This window comes from Cercospora beticola, chromosome 5, assembly GCF_033473495.1.
Source record: "Cercospora beticola chromosome 5, complete sequence".
In the NCBI taxonomy this organism is placed as follows: domain Eukaryota; kingdom Fungi; phylum Ascomycota; class Dothideomycetes; order Mycosphaerellales; family Mycosphaerellaceae; genus Cercospora; species Cercospora beticola.
Window position 1 is genome coordinate 4171874 of NC_088939.1, and position 16158 is coordinate 4188031.

Sequence of the window (16158 nt, forward strand, 5' to 3'; positions counted from 1 at the left end):
AACAGCTTGCGGCACTTGGGAAATTTCCCGGCCGCACTGCGATTCTGACTCTTTGTGCCCACCATTGATGACTCTTCACCACACCCACGCACTCGCAACACGCCCAATGCCTCTTCTCGTCTTTGCTGCTCGCAAGTGAACCTCGTATGCAGAAGCTGCGCATCTGGGACTTGACCAATCTCGGATCTTTCCAACTAATCCTCGCTGAAGCCGCGGTGCTGTTCGTGTCGGAGCAACTGGTGAGCTAAAGCAGCAGACCAGCTACATTTGCAACAACCCGATCCATACGCTGCCAAACATGGCGAACCCCAATGGCACGTCCACTGCCACGAAAGTGTCAATCTTAGGCAAAGACACCATCATTGTCGACTACGGCCTGTGGCCAAACTATGCCACCCACGACCTGCTCACCAACATCCCTTCGTCGACCTACGTCCTCATTTGCGACTCCAACCTCGCCAAGCTCCCATACGTGCCAGCCTTTGTCGATTCTTTCAATGCCGAGCGAGCGAGACTGGGCAAGAAGCCGGAAGATGTGCGGCTTCTCGTCCTTGACAGCATTCCTCCGGGAGAGACCAGCAAGAGTCGAACAGTAAAAGCTCAGATCGAAGACTGGCTGCTCAGTCAAGGGTGTACGCGTGATACAATTCTACTTGCACTGGGAGGAGGTGTTATGGGCGACTTGCTCGGCTATGTGGCAGCGACATACATGCGAGGAATCAAGTTCTGCCAGATTCCCACATCGCTGCTATCCATGGTCGACAGCTCCATTGGCGGCAAGACTGCAATTGATACCCCGCTAGGCAAGAACCTCATCGGGGCCTTCTGGCAGCCAGAGAGGATATACATCGATCTTGCTTTCTTGGAGACATTAGACAAGAGACAGGTGTGCAATGGAATGGCCGAAGTTGTCAAGACTGCTGCCATCTGGGATGAGGAGGAATTCGAGAGGTTAGAAGAGGGAGCTGACGCGATCATGGCGGCACTAGAGAGACCGCTAGGCAAAGGCAGATTCGAGGGAATTGAGGACGTCTTCAAGAGGATTGTGCTTGGAAGCGCAAGAGTCAAAGCTGAGGTGGTCACTGCAGACGAAAGAGAAGGCGGGCTGAGGAACTTGCTGAACTTTGGTCATTCCATCGGACATGCGTACGAGGCAATTCTGACCCCTGAGATCCTGCACGGCGAGTGTGTCGCTGTGGGGATGGTAAAGGAAGCAGAATTGGCGAGGTACTTGGGTATTCTGGAGCCGGCTGCTGTCGCCAGGCTCACGAAGGCGATCAAGAGCTACGGGCTGCCGACAAGTCTGGACGACAAGCTGATAACTACCAAGACGCGGAAAGTATGCGAAGCTGATGAGCTGCTGAGAAGAATGGCTGTCGACAAGAAGAATGCAGGCTCCAAGAAGAAGATCGCGCTACTAGCATCAATAGGGAAATGCTACGAGCCCGAAACCGGCCCAGGTGCGACGAAGTGCGACGATAAAGACATCAGGATCGTGCTTTGTCCTTCTGTTCTGGTCAGACCTGGTGTTTCGAAAGATTTGAACGTGGTTTGCAAGCCGCCTGGGAGCAAAAGCATATCGAACCGAATCCTGCTAATGGCGGCATTGGGTAAAGGCAGCTGTAGGATCACGAACCTACTGGCCTCCGATGATACGCAGTACATGTTGTCAGCGATTGCAAGCCTTCAGGGCGCCACATATGGCTGGGAAGACGAGGGACGTGTGCTTGTGGTCAATGGAAATGGTGGCAAGCTGAAGGCGTCTTCAGATGAGATCTACATCGGCAATGCTGGGACTGCTTCCCGCTTCTTGACCACAGCATTGTCTTTGGCGGAGCCGACGAAGGATGCTTCACACACGGTCCTCACTGGCAACGCTCGCATGCAGGAGCGTCCTCAAGGTCCTCTTGTCGACGCCCTGAAGGCCAACGGAGTGGACATGGAGTACTTGGGCAAGCCAGGTAGCCAAAGTCTGCCGCTTCGCATTGGTGCGGCTGGCGGTTTCGAAGGCGGCGACATCGAATTGACGGCGAAGGTCTCCTCGCAATACGTCTCGTCTATCCTCATTTCCGCACCATATGCCAAGAAGCCTGTGACGCTGCGTCTTGTGGGCGGTAAGGTCATCAGCCAGCTGTATATCGACATGACAATAGCTATGATGGCCAGCTTCGGCGTTCATGTGACGCGTAGCAAAACGGAGGAGAATGTGTACTACATTCCCAAGCAAAGCTACGCCAACCCACCTGAGTACGAGGTCGAGAGCGATGCCAGCAGTGCTACTTATCCTCTTGCTATCGCTGCTATCACAGGCACCAAGTGCACAGTGCCAAACATCGGCTCCGCTTCTCTGCAGGGAGATGCACGTTTCGCTGTTGATGTCCTGCGGCCCATGGGATGCACCGTAGAGCAGACAGAAACTAGCACAACGGTGACCGGTCCTGCGTTTGGCCAGCTGCAGCCTCTGCCAGAGATTGACATGGAGCCGATGACAGATGCCTTCTTGACCGCCTCCGTTCTGGCTGCTGTTGCGCAGCCGGGAAAGCACGGTGCAACGACGAAAATTATCGGCATTGCCAACCAAAAGGTCAAGGAGTGCAATCGTATCGTGGCCATGATTGACGAGCTTGCGAAATACGGCGTGGTTTGCAGAGAGCTGGATGATGGCATTGAGATTGATGGTGTCGGAACCGCGATTCAGGCGCCGCGTGATTCGATTCACTGCTACGACGATCATCGTGTGGCCATGAGCTTCAGTGTTCTTGCTACTGTCGCTCCTCAAGGCAGTCTCATACTCGAAAGGGAATGTACAGGCAAGACCTGGCCTGGTTGGTGGGATATCTTGCATCAGACTTTCGGCGTCGAGCTCGAAGGAGTGGAACCCGAACATAATGCGGTAGCGAACGGCCACGCAAATGGTGTCGATGAGAGACATGGGTACGTGAATGGAGAGGTCAAGAAGTCTGTGTTCATCATCGGCATGCGAGGCGCTGGTAAGACGACGACCGGAGGTTGGGCTTCACGAATTCTTGGCTGGCCATTCGTCGACATGGATACAGCGCTGGAGGAGCAAGAGGGCATGTCGATTCCTGAGATGTTGAAGGACAACGACTGGGATGGGTTTCGTCAAAAGGAACTCAAACTGCTCAAGCGTCTGATGAAGGAAAAGCCTGAAGGCTATGTCTTCGCTACTGGTGGTGGTCTGGTCGAGACCCCAGAAGCCCGTGAACTACTGAAAGCCTGGCAAAAGGACGGAATGGTGCTTTACATCACGCGAGACGTCAAAGCGATCATGGATTACCTCAACATTGACAAGACTCGTCCTGCTTACGTCGAGGACATGATGGGAGTCTATCTGCGACGGAAGCCGTGGTTCGAGGAGTGCAGCAATCTTCACTACCACAGCCAGACAGTGGATGAGACCACTGCTATCGTGGGCTGGACCAGTCCCTTGGATGACTTCACCAGATTCCTCAACACAATGACGGGGAGAAGCGGCGCGTTGCAAAAGATCCTGGCTAAACAGCACTCCTTTTTCCTGTCCCTCACGAGCCCGACAATCCAAGACATTGTGACTGTTCTGCCTGAAATAACGATGGGCAGCGACGCGATAGAGCTCCGAGTGGATCTGCTCGTAGATCCAGACAAGGAACCTGGCGAGACGCACTGGAGGCCTGGTTTCTTGAGCGAGCAAGTGGCGTTATTGCGAGCTTCTACAACGCTGCCACTGATCTTCACGCTGAGAAGTGTCAGTCAAGGCGGACAATTTCCGGATGATGCGACTGAGCAGGCCATTGCGCTGTATGCTGAGGGGCTGCGCATGGGCTTCGACTTTGTGGATCTGGAATTGACGGCAGCACCTGAAGTGAAGGACTATGTGCTCAACCACAGGAAAATGTGCACCATTATAGCTTCTCACCACGATCCAAAAGGACAGCTCTCCTGGGCCGATGGAGCCCCAGAGTGGAGAGTTCACTTTGATGCTGCTCGAGAATACGGCGATATTGTCAAACTCGTCGGTGTGGCCAAAGACTTTGACGACAATGACGACCTGAGGACTTTCAAGAAAGCTATGGCGAAGGAGTTTCCTGATCTGCCTGTCATCGCCATGAATATGGGGGAGCTAGGAAAGATGAGCCGGGTCACCAACGGCTTCATGACACCTGTCAGCCATCCAGCTCTGCCAGTGAAGGCTGCTCCGGGACAACTGTCTGCAGCTGATATCAGGAAGGTATTGGGCATCGTCGGAGAGATCTCAGCCAAGAAGTTCTACTTGTTCGGGAAGCCAATCCAGCAGTCGCGCTCGCCGGCACTTCACAACACACTCTTCGGGGTGACTGGCCTGCCGCATACCTACGGTCTGTACGAGACTGATCGTATCATCGAGGCCGAGGACATCATTCGTTCGCCGCAGTTCGGCGGAGCCAGCGTCACGATCCCTCTCAAGCTGGATGTCATGCCTCTCCTTGATGCTATTGACCCGGCAGCGGAGACGATTGGAGCCGTGAACACGATCGTGCCAACCACGACGTCTGACAATCAGAAAATCCTCGTCGGCCACAACACAGATTGGCAAGGTATGGTTCTAGCCCTCCGCAATGCTGGTGCCCGAGGCACTGCAGGAGTGCTGCGCGAAGCCGGCATGGTAGTTGGTGGTGGTGGCACAGCTCGCGCCGCGATCTATGCACTGAAGAACATGGGATACAGCCCGATCTACTTGCTTGGGAGAAACAAGGAGAAGTTGTCTCAGCTCACTGCTTCATTCCCGAAAGACTACAACGTTGTGCTTCTCTCGAGCGCCGCGGAGGCGCAGGCTGTCCCGGCTGACCAAGCACCTGTGGTCGCTGTCGGTACCATTCCTGGCGATTTGCCGATTGATGCTACCCTCGAAAGCATCCTCAAAGTTATCTTCGGACAGGGTCTCAAGGCTGGAACGGCATCAACAGGCGACAAGATCTTGCTAGAGATGGCTTACAAGCCTGCCGTCACACAGCTCATGGAAATGGCCCAGCAGAGTGGATGGAAGACTGTGCCAGGGCTTGAGGCTCTCGTCGCGCAAGGCGTGCATCAGTTCAAGTTATGGACTGATATCATGCCGCTGTACAGTCTGAGTAGGGACGCAGTATTGGGAAACATTGCATAGTGAGCAGGAGGTCCAAGGGAGATCGTTCATGTACAGTACATTTTTCGGCACTCGTCATGCAGAATTCAACTTCTACAGCAATGTAAATGCTCTTGAATTCTGTCATTAGCTCTTCCTCAGACTTTCTTCTCTCTGACCTCGACGTCCGCACTAACACCTTCAGTCATAAGGCCTCATAACCTCATTCCCCTCAACCGCCTCCTTAAACCCGGGAATCGCAGTCGTATGACACCAAGGTTTCGCCTCAATCTCCTTCTGAATCACCCCAGCAAAACACCCCGACCACTTCATCCTCGGAAACTTCTCCACGACCTGCTCAATCACATCTCGATGAATCAAATACGGCTGCCAGCCCATATTATCAAACTCCGTTGCAAGTTGAACTAATTGACCCATTCGAGAAATGGTGCCTGTTTCGCCAGGATCTTGGTGACGAATGATGGCTTCACAGACACTTTCGGCTTGAGCTTGAGGGGCGCCGAAGGATTGGAGTTTTTGGAGGGCGAGGAATCCGCCGTGGAATTCGAAGGAGAGGTGGGTGGAGTTCAGGTTCTCTGAGGTGGTGGAAATGTCGTGGAAGAGGCATGTCAAGGCCCAAGTTTCGAAGAAGGAAGGGGAGGAGGACCAGGCGGGGAAGTGTTGGGTTATGATGGCGTGGCCTGGAGAGTGGTGAGAATGGTTTATTTGATATTATTGTTGAGAAGTTGCGACGTACCATAGCAGTAGACGCGGAGACTGTGGTTATATGTCTCCTTGGGAAGATGTGCTTTGACATATTCGTCTGCTTTCTTGACTACGGATGTCTTGGGCCAGATAGCTTCGAAGTTGATGTCGATCGGTGCTGTCTTTGATTCGGCCTCGGAGGGAACATTGGACCTGTTTCGCGGCACTGCGTCCCAGCCGAATTCGGAAGTGTGTTGCTTCGACATGTTGTTGACTCGTCTTTTGAGGCTTGTCGGTCAATCGACTGCTGTTCGCAACAATGATATTTATGACCTTGAAGTGATGCACCACGAGTGACGTACCATTTGTCATGGCTGTGGAGCGGCTTAGTCGGCACGCCCTGTACTGTAGCAATTTGGCAGTCGCGCAGCGAGCAACTTCGCTCACTTGATCTGGAAAGTGAGATTCGATGTGTCACTCCTGCAATATGCTTCGATGAGACGAGTACAATGTGAGCGGAGCGAGCTAGTGAGAACTAGCATTTAGCATGTAATCTCCCTTTGGCCTGAAGCATGCGCGCCGTGGTCAAAAGCCCGAATGCCGCTCCAGTAGCTATGGCAGACCAAAGTTGTGCCCCGAGATAACTGCCATCCATCGCGCCCTGCAGTGCGCCGCCGATCGATGGCCCAGTGAGCGCGGCAAACGATAAAATCCCAAACGCCATGCCCAACCTCGTGCCGAATTTATTCATTTCCAGAGTGATGCTCGCTACCGTAGATGGCACCAGGCCTTGAAATGCGGCACAAACAATGCCATAGATTACGGTAAAGATGTAAAGACCAGTGTTGTCCCGCACTGCTATCCAGCTGAATGCGACAACCGTAAGAACGAGGAGAATGGGCACCTGGGTATTCAGCTGTCCAAAACGGTCGGCGAAGAATGACGGTATGATTCTTGCGGGTAGGCCCACACCATTGATGATGATTGTGAGGTTCAGAGCAGAGGTGAAGGAAACGCCCGCCACCTCAATAGCATAGGACGAAATCTGTTGACAGTGAGCACACATGAATGAGTCAAGCTTCGCAGTAGAACTTACGTAGTAAAGGGTGAAATAGATTGCCCATATTATGAAGAAACAGCACGCAGTCAGGAACACATACGTCGGTTCCTTGAATGCAGACAGGTCAACGATAGGCCCTGATCTTCGAGGTGGCAACCTTGGCCGCATGAAGATCATGACAATGATCAATAAGCCAAGGTTCAGAAACCCAAGAACGCGAGCGGTCCAAGCAAAGCCTAGCTTGGGCAAGAGTTGTTGAACGAGGACTGGGTATCTAGGGTTTATCGTTAGAAAATTGGTCGGTTCGAGCAGGTGTGTATGATAGAGTTGTAATCAACATTGTGACCAGAGAACTCAGTCATCAACGATCGGCAACAACGGATACGAAGGCCTTCAGAGACTTACATTATGCCACCTACACTGTTGCCAGCGCTAGCCATGCCCATGGCTAAGGCTCGCCTGCCGCTAAAATAAGTGCCAATCAGGCCCATGGCAGGTGTGAAGAATATCCCGCCGCCTAAGCCAGTCATTATGCCTTGGGTCAGCATCAGTTGCCAATACTGCGTGGATAAGCTGAAAGTTGATTAGCCATCGTTCGAGCGACTTGTCTAGGTCGATGGGATGGCTACCTAGTGAGAAAAATCCCCAGGACCTGGACTGTCGCACCAATAATGAGTGCTGGCATGAAAAAGCCTGCATCGAGAGCGCGTCCAGAGAAAACACCAATGAAGAATGTCAGGAAATTCTGTACGGAGCCGATCCAGGACACAGTCGAGGCTGGAAGGCCCAGGTTCAAAGTGTAATACGATTGGAAGGCGCCATACGAATTGACCAATCCCCAAGTGGTCATGGCACAAATTGCACCCATGGCGACCTGCGTCCATGCGTGAAGACCTCCATCTGGCGGTGGAGGAGGATCTACGATGGAATGCGTGGTCAAGCGTGAGGCGACCTTGGCGAGAACATTGCTTGCAGTTCTCCTGAGGTCGTGGGATGCCCTCGTCGTGGACAACTTGGTGGATCGTATTTCATCTGGATCTTGGAGCGAGGCTTCCTCATGTTGTTCGATGCGGTCGAAATCGTCGTGCGAGGAGAAGGATTCGCCACTGCCGGCAGTGGATGTAAGGTCCCGCTCGCCCTTTTCGGCTTGATCGTAAGGCTCGTGTGGCTTTGACATGACGTCGACTAATCATTGAGATGGAGCAAGAATTACTGATACACAAAAAGTGCAAGCGCGTGCCTGCCGAGCTTAGAGATGTCTACCAGCTAGATCCGAATAGAGTCATTCCGCTATTGCGGGTCCGTGATCGGAGAGCAAATGGTAGAAGGGCGTGCATTCTCCGCTTGGTCATCCTATCAAGCGCTGGGCATTGGACGACAGCTGCTGCTTTCCCGGCACACATTAGCCGGCAGGGCGCGGCGTGTTGCCGTGGTGTACATTATGATGGCGGGTGCGCCAAATGTAGCACAGTGCCGACTTCATTCTTGGACGATATATGGTCTTGGGCGTGCTGCACAGAGCCGATGCATGGGAGGATGTGAAGACGAGGAAGGACAGGAGGTGAAGACGAGGAAGGACAGGAGGTGAAGTGCAAGGTATATGTAGGAGTGGGATTATGTATGGCGCAATGGTCGCGAGGGAAGATCCGGGCGCCGAACAGGTCTGTGCATCTTGATTCTTGTTGCCATTGCTATTTGGGAAGTTGCAGGTCGCATACCAGTGCAGGAGCTGTTGATGGTTGAGCGTGCGATGGGCAGTCGCATAGTAGTCTGAGGAAAAACGTATCTGGTCGTTCTCCAGGTTGCAGGAACGGCACCCGGAGCGTCGGAGAATCGGCGCGCTGGCTCACAGACATGCCATTGACCGTGTACGCCGATGTCTTCGACACGCTATTTCACGTTGTTCCATTGCTCCCTCGGACTGTTGATTTGCATCGATGATATTTCTCATCACCGCCAATGTCCACAAGCACCTTCCAGTGAGCGTCGCCTTCCTGATGCGGTAGCTGCAGCCGATGACAGCGCCTATCTCGGTATGGATAGGCCACGCGCCCTTGGGAGCTGGACACCGGGCCTGAGGTCCACGACACGCTCGACTCACCCACCACGACGCGGGGCACGCACGTCCTATACCTTCTCGTGACCGCTCTCACATCTTGGTCTGACGCTCTCCCGTGGGATGATAACAATCATATTGAAGACCGGCCAGCAGAAAAGCGAAGCGTAGTCCAGCGTGAGCTCTGACACGGCCACTCGTCGGCACAATGCTTCCTCCGTTCGACTACTTCGAGCACCGCGCCGCGTGGTACGCGTTGACCCTCGAGCATTCCACACCCCCAACCCCACTCCTCCCACGCTGTGTTACCGCATCCTGTCATGAGCTGCACATGATGCTAACTGCTCCGTCTCCTGTTGCATAGCAAGCGGAAACAGGACGAGCGAGCTGCCCGCATTGCCAACCTCCCCAAGCCATACCAGCAACCCATCACCGCCGACGAGTCCGACATCCTCGATGCCCCCATTGATCAATTGGTCAAAGATGTCCAAACGAAATCCACCTCCGCCGTGGACGTGCTCCGAGCCTATGGCAAGGCTGCCGTGAAGGCCCACGCGAAGACCAATGCCGTGACCGAGGTCATGATCAGAGAAGCTGAAGGCTGGATCGAAAAAGGCGATATCAATCTGGAAGGGCCGCTGGCCGGCATACCCGTCAGTCTCAAGGACAGCATTGTCGTTGGTGGTTTCGACACCACTGTGGGCTACTCGTGCAAGACCGGCAAACCATACCCGGCAGACGGAGGCATTGTCCGTCTGCTCAAAGATGCAGGTGCTGTGCCATTCGTCAAGACCGCCTTGCCCATCACCCTGCTGAGCTTCGAGAGCTTCAACGACGTCTGGGGACGCTGTCTGAACCCACACAACCCAAAGTACAGTCCAGGTGGCAGTACCGGTGGAGAAGGCGCCATCCTCGCCTTCGGTGGCAGTAGAATAGGTATTGGATCAGACGTCGCTGGTTCCGTTCGTGCTCCTGCGCACTTCTCAGGCTGCTATTCCCTGCGATGCAGTACTGGTCGATGGCCCAAGTACGGCATCGATACCAGCATGCCTGGCCAGGAGGGCATCCCTTCTGTCTTCTCGCCCATGTCACGTACACTTCCAGATCTCGCCTATTTCACTCGCGCCATGATACAGATGAAGCCGTGGAACTATGACCAGTCGGTACACCCCATTGCTTGGAGATCCGAAGTGGGAGACGACATCTCCAACAGGAAATTGAAGATTGGCGTCATGAGATCCGACCAGGTGGTCGACCCGGCTCCAGCTTGTGCTCGCGCAGTGGATATCACCGTCGCGGCTCTCAAGGCTCAAGGCCACGAAGTCTTCAACGTATCGCCGCCAAGCCCATATGAAGCCATGGTCATCGCCAGCAACCTCCTCAACGCAGATGGAACCAAGACCTTCCGATCATTCTTTCGCACTGGTGAATCAGATGATCCGGGTGCTCGAGAGTTCGGCCGATACATGCGTCTTCCTCGATTCCTCAAATGGTTCTGGTATGCCTACGTCAAATATATCAAGCGTGATGAGATCTGGGCTGGCCTCCTGGAGCACTGGCACGCGAAGAGCGCTCACGAGAACTGGCAATGGGTCGCCAAGCGAGAAGTCTATAAGGCGAAATTCCATGCGTGGTGGAATACCTTCGGCGAGTTCGGCGACGGCATGGATTTTATCCTCACGCCTCCAAATGCTACACCGGCAGTCCCGCACAATGGCATGAAAGAGGCTAGTGCATCTTGTGGCTATACTTTCCTGTTCAACCTGCTGGACTACTCCTGCGGTATCGTGCCCGTGACACACGTAGATCCGAGCAAAGACATCTTGCCACCAAGTGTCAATGTCAGCAAAATGAACGGCGTTGCAAGAGGTGCGTACAAGCATTACGATGCTGTGAAAATGGCGGGACTTCCGGTGGCGGTCCAGCTTGTTGGTAGGAGACTTGAAGAGGAGAAGGTCATCGCTGGCATGCAAGTGCTCGAAGATGCGCTCGAAGCACAAGGCCAGAAGTATGAGCTGCTATATGGTTACGATCAGTAGAGGCGTCTAATAATGGCATTATCTATCTCTTTGCACTCGGCGTCGTCGTATGGCGCCGCTGCCGACGTTTCCAACGTTCAGCCACCCGAAATGCGGACTTATCAACGGCCTTGATAGGCGTTGGCTGCCATCGAGATGTATGACACTGATAGCACAGAGAGGAAACAGTCATTTGTACGATCGATGAACAAGTTTTCACTTTATTGCATTTCGCATGCTGATGTCTCTTCGAGGCTCTCGGGTACATTGTCTGCTATCTAGAGTAAGCAAGCCGTTGCAATGGGCAGTTCTTCAACGCTCGAAGGATCAATCACGGCGCGTCGCTCGAGAGACGCAACGACTCCGCGGACCAAGCTGGCCACCCTTTGCCTTGCCATGGTGACTACAGCCTCTCCGGTGGATCTGACAGCTGACTTGGTTCAACTACTGGGGCATTTAATCGTGTGGCAACACCATCGTTTTACCAACGTACGGCGTACCGCAAGCCCAGGCATTGTCGATTCGATCACCTGCCTCGTTGCAGAAGGCTGGCAATCGTTTGTGCTGTGCGTTGCCCAGGTTGCAGTGTCGCAACCATGGCAATTCCAATGTATTTAGTGGTGTGGACACCATTCTGCACTATACAAAAGAGTACTTGCAGTTGACAGGTGCTCAAACTCGCTCAAGCAACATCACTTCCTGAGAACAAGACCAGCAACAGAGTGTTTGTGTTGATCACAATCACTGTCGATGGTATTGTCCGTCGTTGCGGCATAACACAATCCTCCAGCATGTCTTTGGCAAAAGCTGCAGTGCTAGCACTGGGAATCAGGCAGGCGGCTGCTCATTGGCCTAGCAGTAAGTTGATAGACACCATCATCCTTACGAAAAGAGCTGACACCCGCAAGCACTACAACACTTGAATGGAACACACCTCCCACCATGGCTGGAGAACGATGGAGCCGCGCCCGATGCAATACCGTGGGGCGATATGACAGCCAACAACACAAATTACTACGAAACATGGCCGGAAACTGGCGTCACTCGATACTACGTGTTCGAGATCGCACGAGGGCAATGTGCTCCTGATGGAGTAGACATGGAATGTATACTCGTCAACAATCAGTTTCCTGGTCCTCTTATCGAAGCCAACTGGGGAGACAACATCGAGATTACAGTGACGAACAGGCTAGATGAAGGGACGGCGATACACTTACACGGCTTTCTGCAAAAAGGCACGCCGTACATGGATGGTGTTCCTGGGGTACATCAATGCCCTATCGCTCCAGGAGAGACATTCGTTTACCGAACTCGAGCCGAGTTGTACGGAAGTGCTTGGTACCACTCACACTTTGACGGACAGTCGGCCAACGGCTTTTACGGACCTATCGTCATCTATGGACCTACAAACGCAGAGTACGATGAAGACCTCGGACCAGTAATGCTGGGCGATTGGGTACACGCATACTACCAAGATCTGGTAGACGACCTCATGGCGCCTTTCCCGAACGCGAAGATTCCGCCGTCAGACAATGTCCTCATCAACGGACTGAACCCATACTATGGCGCGATGAACGCTTCAGTTGCAGGCTTCAGTATCCAGTCAGGCAAGACTTATCGCTTCAGACTGATCTCAGCAGCATGTTCAGCAACCATGAAGTTCACTATTGATGATCACGAGATGACAGTCATTGCGAACGACTTTGTGCCAGTCGTGCCATACAAGACCGATCACGTCACTCTCAGCGTCGGACAACGAACCGACATCCTCGTCACCTTCAACAGAGACCCCTCCAGCGCCGTTTGGATGCGCTCATTCATCGCGCCTTGCAGTGAAGCACAAGGTCAGACAGAAGCCAGAGCCGCGATCTACTACGAAAACGCAGACACTGAAGCTCTACCAATCTCGATGCCCGGACCCAATGCCTACAACACCTACTGTGGAAACGACGACTTGGCACAAAGTGTGCCCTTCTACAAAATCACACCTCCCATGCCAGAATCCAAGAGCGTGATTCCCATCTCCGCCCAAGTCAACGGCACGCATCTGCTCTGGTACATGGCAGGCCGCACCTTCCGCACCGACTACAACAAACCTATGCTCATGGAAGCTCAGAAGGGAAACCTCGACTTCCCTTCAATCCTCAACGCTCACAACTACGGCACGAACAATTCGATCCTCATGGTGATTGAGAACACGGGCAAAATGCCTCACCCGATGCATCTTCACGGCCACAACATGTTTATTCTGGCGGAAGGTCCTTGCACTGATAATAACTTCGTCTTCGGTCGCACTGATGGCGTCGCTGCGGCTGATATAGAAGCTCCTGATCGAGACTATGGTAATTGCTGGGATGGACATATTGTGAATCCGGAGAATCCGTTGAGGAGAGACGTGTTTATGCTCCTGCCTGGGGAGTATATTGTGATCCAGTGGCTGCAGGATAACCCTGGGGTTTGGACTTTGTGAGTAATTTTCTGGAGTTTCTGGTATTGTTGAGACGATTCTAACAATTTGCTCTTTCTAGGCATTGTCATTTGACATGGCACTCGGCAGCCGGGTTCGTCTGGACTGTTATCGAGAGGCCGGAGGATATCAAGCAGATGCAAATTCCACGACAGATGACTGAGCAGTGCGATACTTGGCAGGCGTGGACGAACAAGAATGTCGTTCACATGACTGATGATGGAGTGTAGAGGATATTACGACTGATGTGCAAGCTGGTGGTGGTGCTGGTAGAGGGCGATGTGTCGCGTGTAATGAGCGTTTTCCTATGTTGCATTGGCTCTTTAGATCGGGCATCTATGAGTGTGTATACTGTAGCGTTACATATCGTCCGAATGGGAGACAGCAGCATAAGAACAATGCGGTGTGACAACGTGCAAGACAATGGTTTGTGTGTGAGATGCCCTCCTTGCCTCTCCACACTCTAACTACTCCACGTCCCCGGTTCATTTCCGGTACGAGCGGCAGACGATCTTAGCCGGCTCCACCAGCACATGACGAGATTGGAGCGTTTCAATTCTTCCGTCACCTTCACTCTGATCTTAACCCAAAAGACGCTCCATGTCATCCTGCGGCGTGAGCAGCAATATGCATTTCTCCGCACGCGCACCACGCGGCGAGCAGTGAGCATCGAATCAGGCGCTCAAGCGAGGCGATGCACCAACCACGGGCGCGCCAGGGATGTTCATGCGCCCATCTCCACGTTGCACCGCTGGAAAAACCATGCATGCACAAGCTCCAGCTCATTTTTGGTTCCTGCAGAAGCATGAACCTATTAACTAGAGAGCTTATAAAAGCTCGGCCGTGGGCGCGGTGAGGTCAGCGTTGTCCGAAGCTTCCCTCTCTTGTGTTGACTTTTGTGCCGTGCTCGTCGCTACTGGCAACTGCATTGATCGAACTTCAACATGTTGTCCTCCGTGAGCTGCTTACTGGTCGCAGCGACTGTCGTGTCGGCGCAGAGTGGTTATGGCGGTGCGACAACTGCGCCGTATCCGGAATTCTCAGGCGATGCGTTCAAGGCATATACCATCAGCGCAGAGGGCATCAATGCGACCTTCATTCCCTACGGAGCGCGCTTGACACATCTCTACGTTCCCGACAAGAACGGAAACCCGCAGGACGTTGCTGTCGGCTACGATGAAGGTGCCCGCTATCTGGAAGACTCCGAGACCAACCACACTTTCTTTGGATGCATCGTAGGACGTTATGCCAACCGCATCAAGAACGGCACCTTCACCCTCGACGGCGAGACTTCCGATATCCCCAAGAATGAGCACGACGGGATCAACACATTACACGGTGGCGATGTTGGATATGACCAGCGCAACTGGACAGTCGTCAGCCATACAAACAACAGCATTACATTCAGCTTCTACGACGCTGGTCTGGAAGGCTTCCCGGGTGATGTGCTCAACGTTGCTACATACACTCTCGAGGACGACCGATCTTGGACCTCGCGCCTCGTCTCGATCCCGATCAACGATGCCACACCCATCATGCTTTCCAATCATGTCTATTGGAACTTGGGCGCTTACGTCAATGAGGACGCAAAGACAATTTTGAACGATACACTTGAGCTGCCATACGCCAAGCGCTACATCCAAACAGATGGCATTCTGATTCCAAATGGCAGCATTGGTCTTACAGAAGGCACAGGTCTCGACTTCACAAAGCCTGGAACTGTTATTGGCGACAACATTCCAAACACCGAGGGCGCGTGCGGAACTGGCTGCACGGGAGTCGACAATGCGTTCATCACTGATCGCTCACCATATGCTTCACAGAAAGATCCGAGCCTCGAAGTGCTCAAGCTTTGGTCGCCGTAAGTCATTTACTAGTACGCAAAAGTGAATTTCAGCAGCAACTGACTTGTGCAACAGAGCAACGGGAATTCAATTGGCCGTCGAGACAGACCAGAATGGTGTCCAAATTTACACCTGCAACGGACAGAACGGAACCATTCCAGTCAAGCAGAGCCAGCAGCATATCGAAGGCAGCACAACTTATGTCGAGAAGTACGGCTGCATTGTGATTGAGACACAAGATGTAAGTCCTCCGCTTTTATTTGTTCTAGTGCGCGACTGACAGCTTCTCAGTGGATCGACGGCGTCAACAACCCAGCATGGGGCCGCCAGGAATACCAGATTGGTTCCTCCACCACGCCTCCGATCGTCAACTACGCCAAATTCAAGTTTAGCGTTGTCGATAACTAGTATGTACATCGCGGAAAAGAGCATGAAGTCCACGAAGTAACGGCAGAATGTATAGTCAAGATCAGAAGAGCGAGTTGTGATAGCAAGATATTTCCCGTGAAACCGAATAACTCGAAGCAATGCATATTTACAGTGCAGACTGCCCTCTGAATCGTTTCCGCTGCCCATCTGACGTTCTGGTCAATGTCTCGACTTCTCGCTGTCTCGTACGGCTTACTCGAGCGGAGACGAGAGCAGTATGTCGTCAGTACACGCGACCATTCGGTGGCCGAATCCTTGCATCTGAAACAGCATGTCATGCAATAGCAAGGAATACGAAGCCTCACGCCAAGACCCAGGCCAACTGTCAACTCACTGTCCACTACTTCCTAAGACACAATGACTTTGTAGTGGAATCGCCTGCGCCAGCAACGGGATGCTCGCGAGTACTACCGAACATGGGACATCCGGTTGAGAATGGAGCAGGTAATCCAGGTCTGTAAGCTGGCATTTGCTGACATCC

At 53.1% G+C, this 16158-nt stretch overlaps 6 protein-coding genes across 6 annotated transcripts; 4 read left to right on the forward strand and 2 right to left on the reverse strand.

Annotated features, from left to right (window-relative positions):
• Window positions 1–298: 298 nt before the first annotated feature.
• On the forward strand, window positions 299–5140 carry RHO25_008814 (uncharacterized protein; the record flags this gene model as incomplete). The annotated part of the gene is made up of 1 exon (XM_023604618.2): window positions 299–5140. One exon carries the CDS (start codon window positions 299–301, stop codon window positions 5138–5140), a length of 4842 nt encoding a protein of 1613 aa, XP_023460741.1.
• Window positions 5141–5299: 159 nt separating this feature from the next.
• Window positions 5300–6069, reverse strand: RHO25_008815 (uncharacterized protein; the record flags this gene model as incomplete). The annotated part of the gene is made up of 2 exons (XM_023604619.2): window positions 5300–5799; window positions 5856–6069. The coding sequence occupies 2 exons, from the start codon at window positions 6067–6069 to the stop codon at window positions 5300–5302; spliced, it is 714 nt and encodes a 237-aa protein (XP_023460496.1).
• Window positions 6070–6338: 269 nt separating this feature from the next.
• On the reverse strand, window positions 6339–8040 carry RHO25_008816 (uncharacterized protein; the record flags this gene model as incomplete). The annotated part of the gene is made up of 4 exons (XM_023604620.2): window positions 6339–6848; window positions 6900–7137; window positions 7269–7436; window positions 7493–8040. The coding sequence occupies 4 exons, from the start codon at window positions 8038–8040 to the stop codon at window positions 6339–6341; spliced, it is 1464 nt and encodes a 487-aa protein (XP_023460497.1).
• A 1087-nt stretch (window positions 8041–9127) lies between these two features.
• On the forward strand, window positions 9128–10958 carry RHO25_008817 (uncharacterized protein; the record flags this gene model as incomplete). The annotated part of the gene is made up of 2 exons (XM_023604621.2): window positions 9128–9168; window positions 9284–10958. 2 exons carry the CDS (start codon window positions 9128–9130, stop codon window positions 10956–10958), a joined length of 1716 nt encoding a protein of 571 aa, XP_023460498.1.
• A 770-nt stretch (window positions 10959–11728) lies between these two features.
• On the forward strand, window positions 11729–13634 carry RHO25_008818 (uncharacterized protein; the record flags this gene model as incomplete). The annotated part of the gene is made up of 3 exons (XM_023604622.1): window positions 11729–11795; window positions 11846–13403; window positions 13466–13634. The coding sequence occupies 3 exons, from the start codon at window positions 11729–11731 to the stop codon at window positions 13632–13634; spliced, it is 1794 nt and encodes a 597-aa protein (XP_023460499.1).
• Window positions 13635–14348: 714 nt separating this feature from the next.
• Window positions 14349–15656, forward strand: RHO25_008819 (uncharacterized protein; the record flags this gene model as incomplete). The annotated part of the gene is made up of 3 exons (XM_023604623.2): window positions 14349–15265; window positions 15324–15489; window positions 15540–15656. The coding sequence occupies 3 exons, from the start codon at window positions 14349–14351 to the stop codon at window positions 15654–15656; spliced, it is 1200 nt and encodes a 399-aa protein (XP_023460500.1).
• Window positions 15657–16158: the final 502 nt, after the last annotated feature.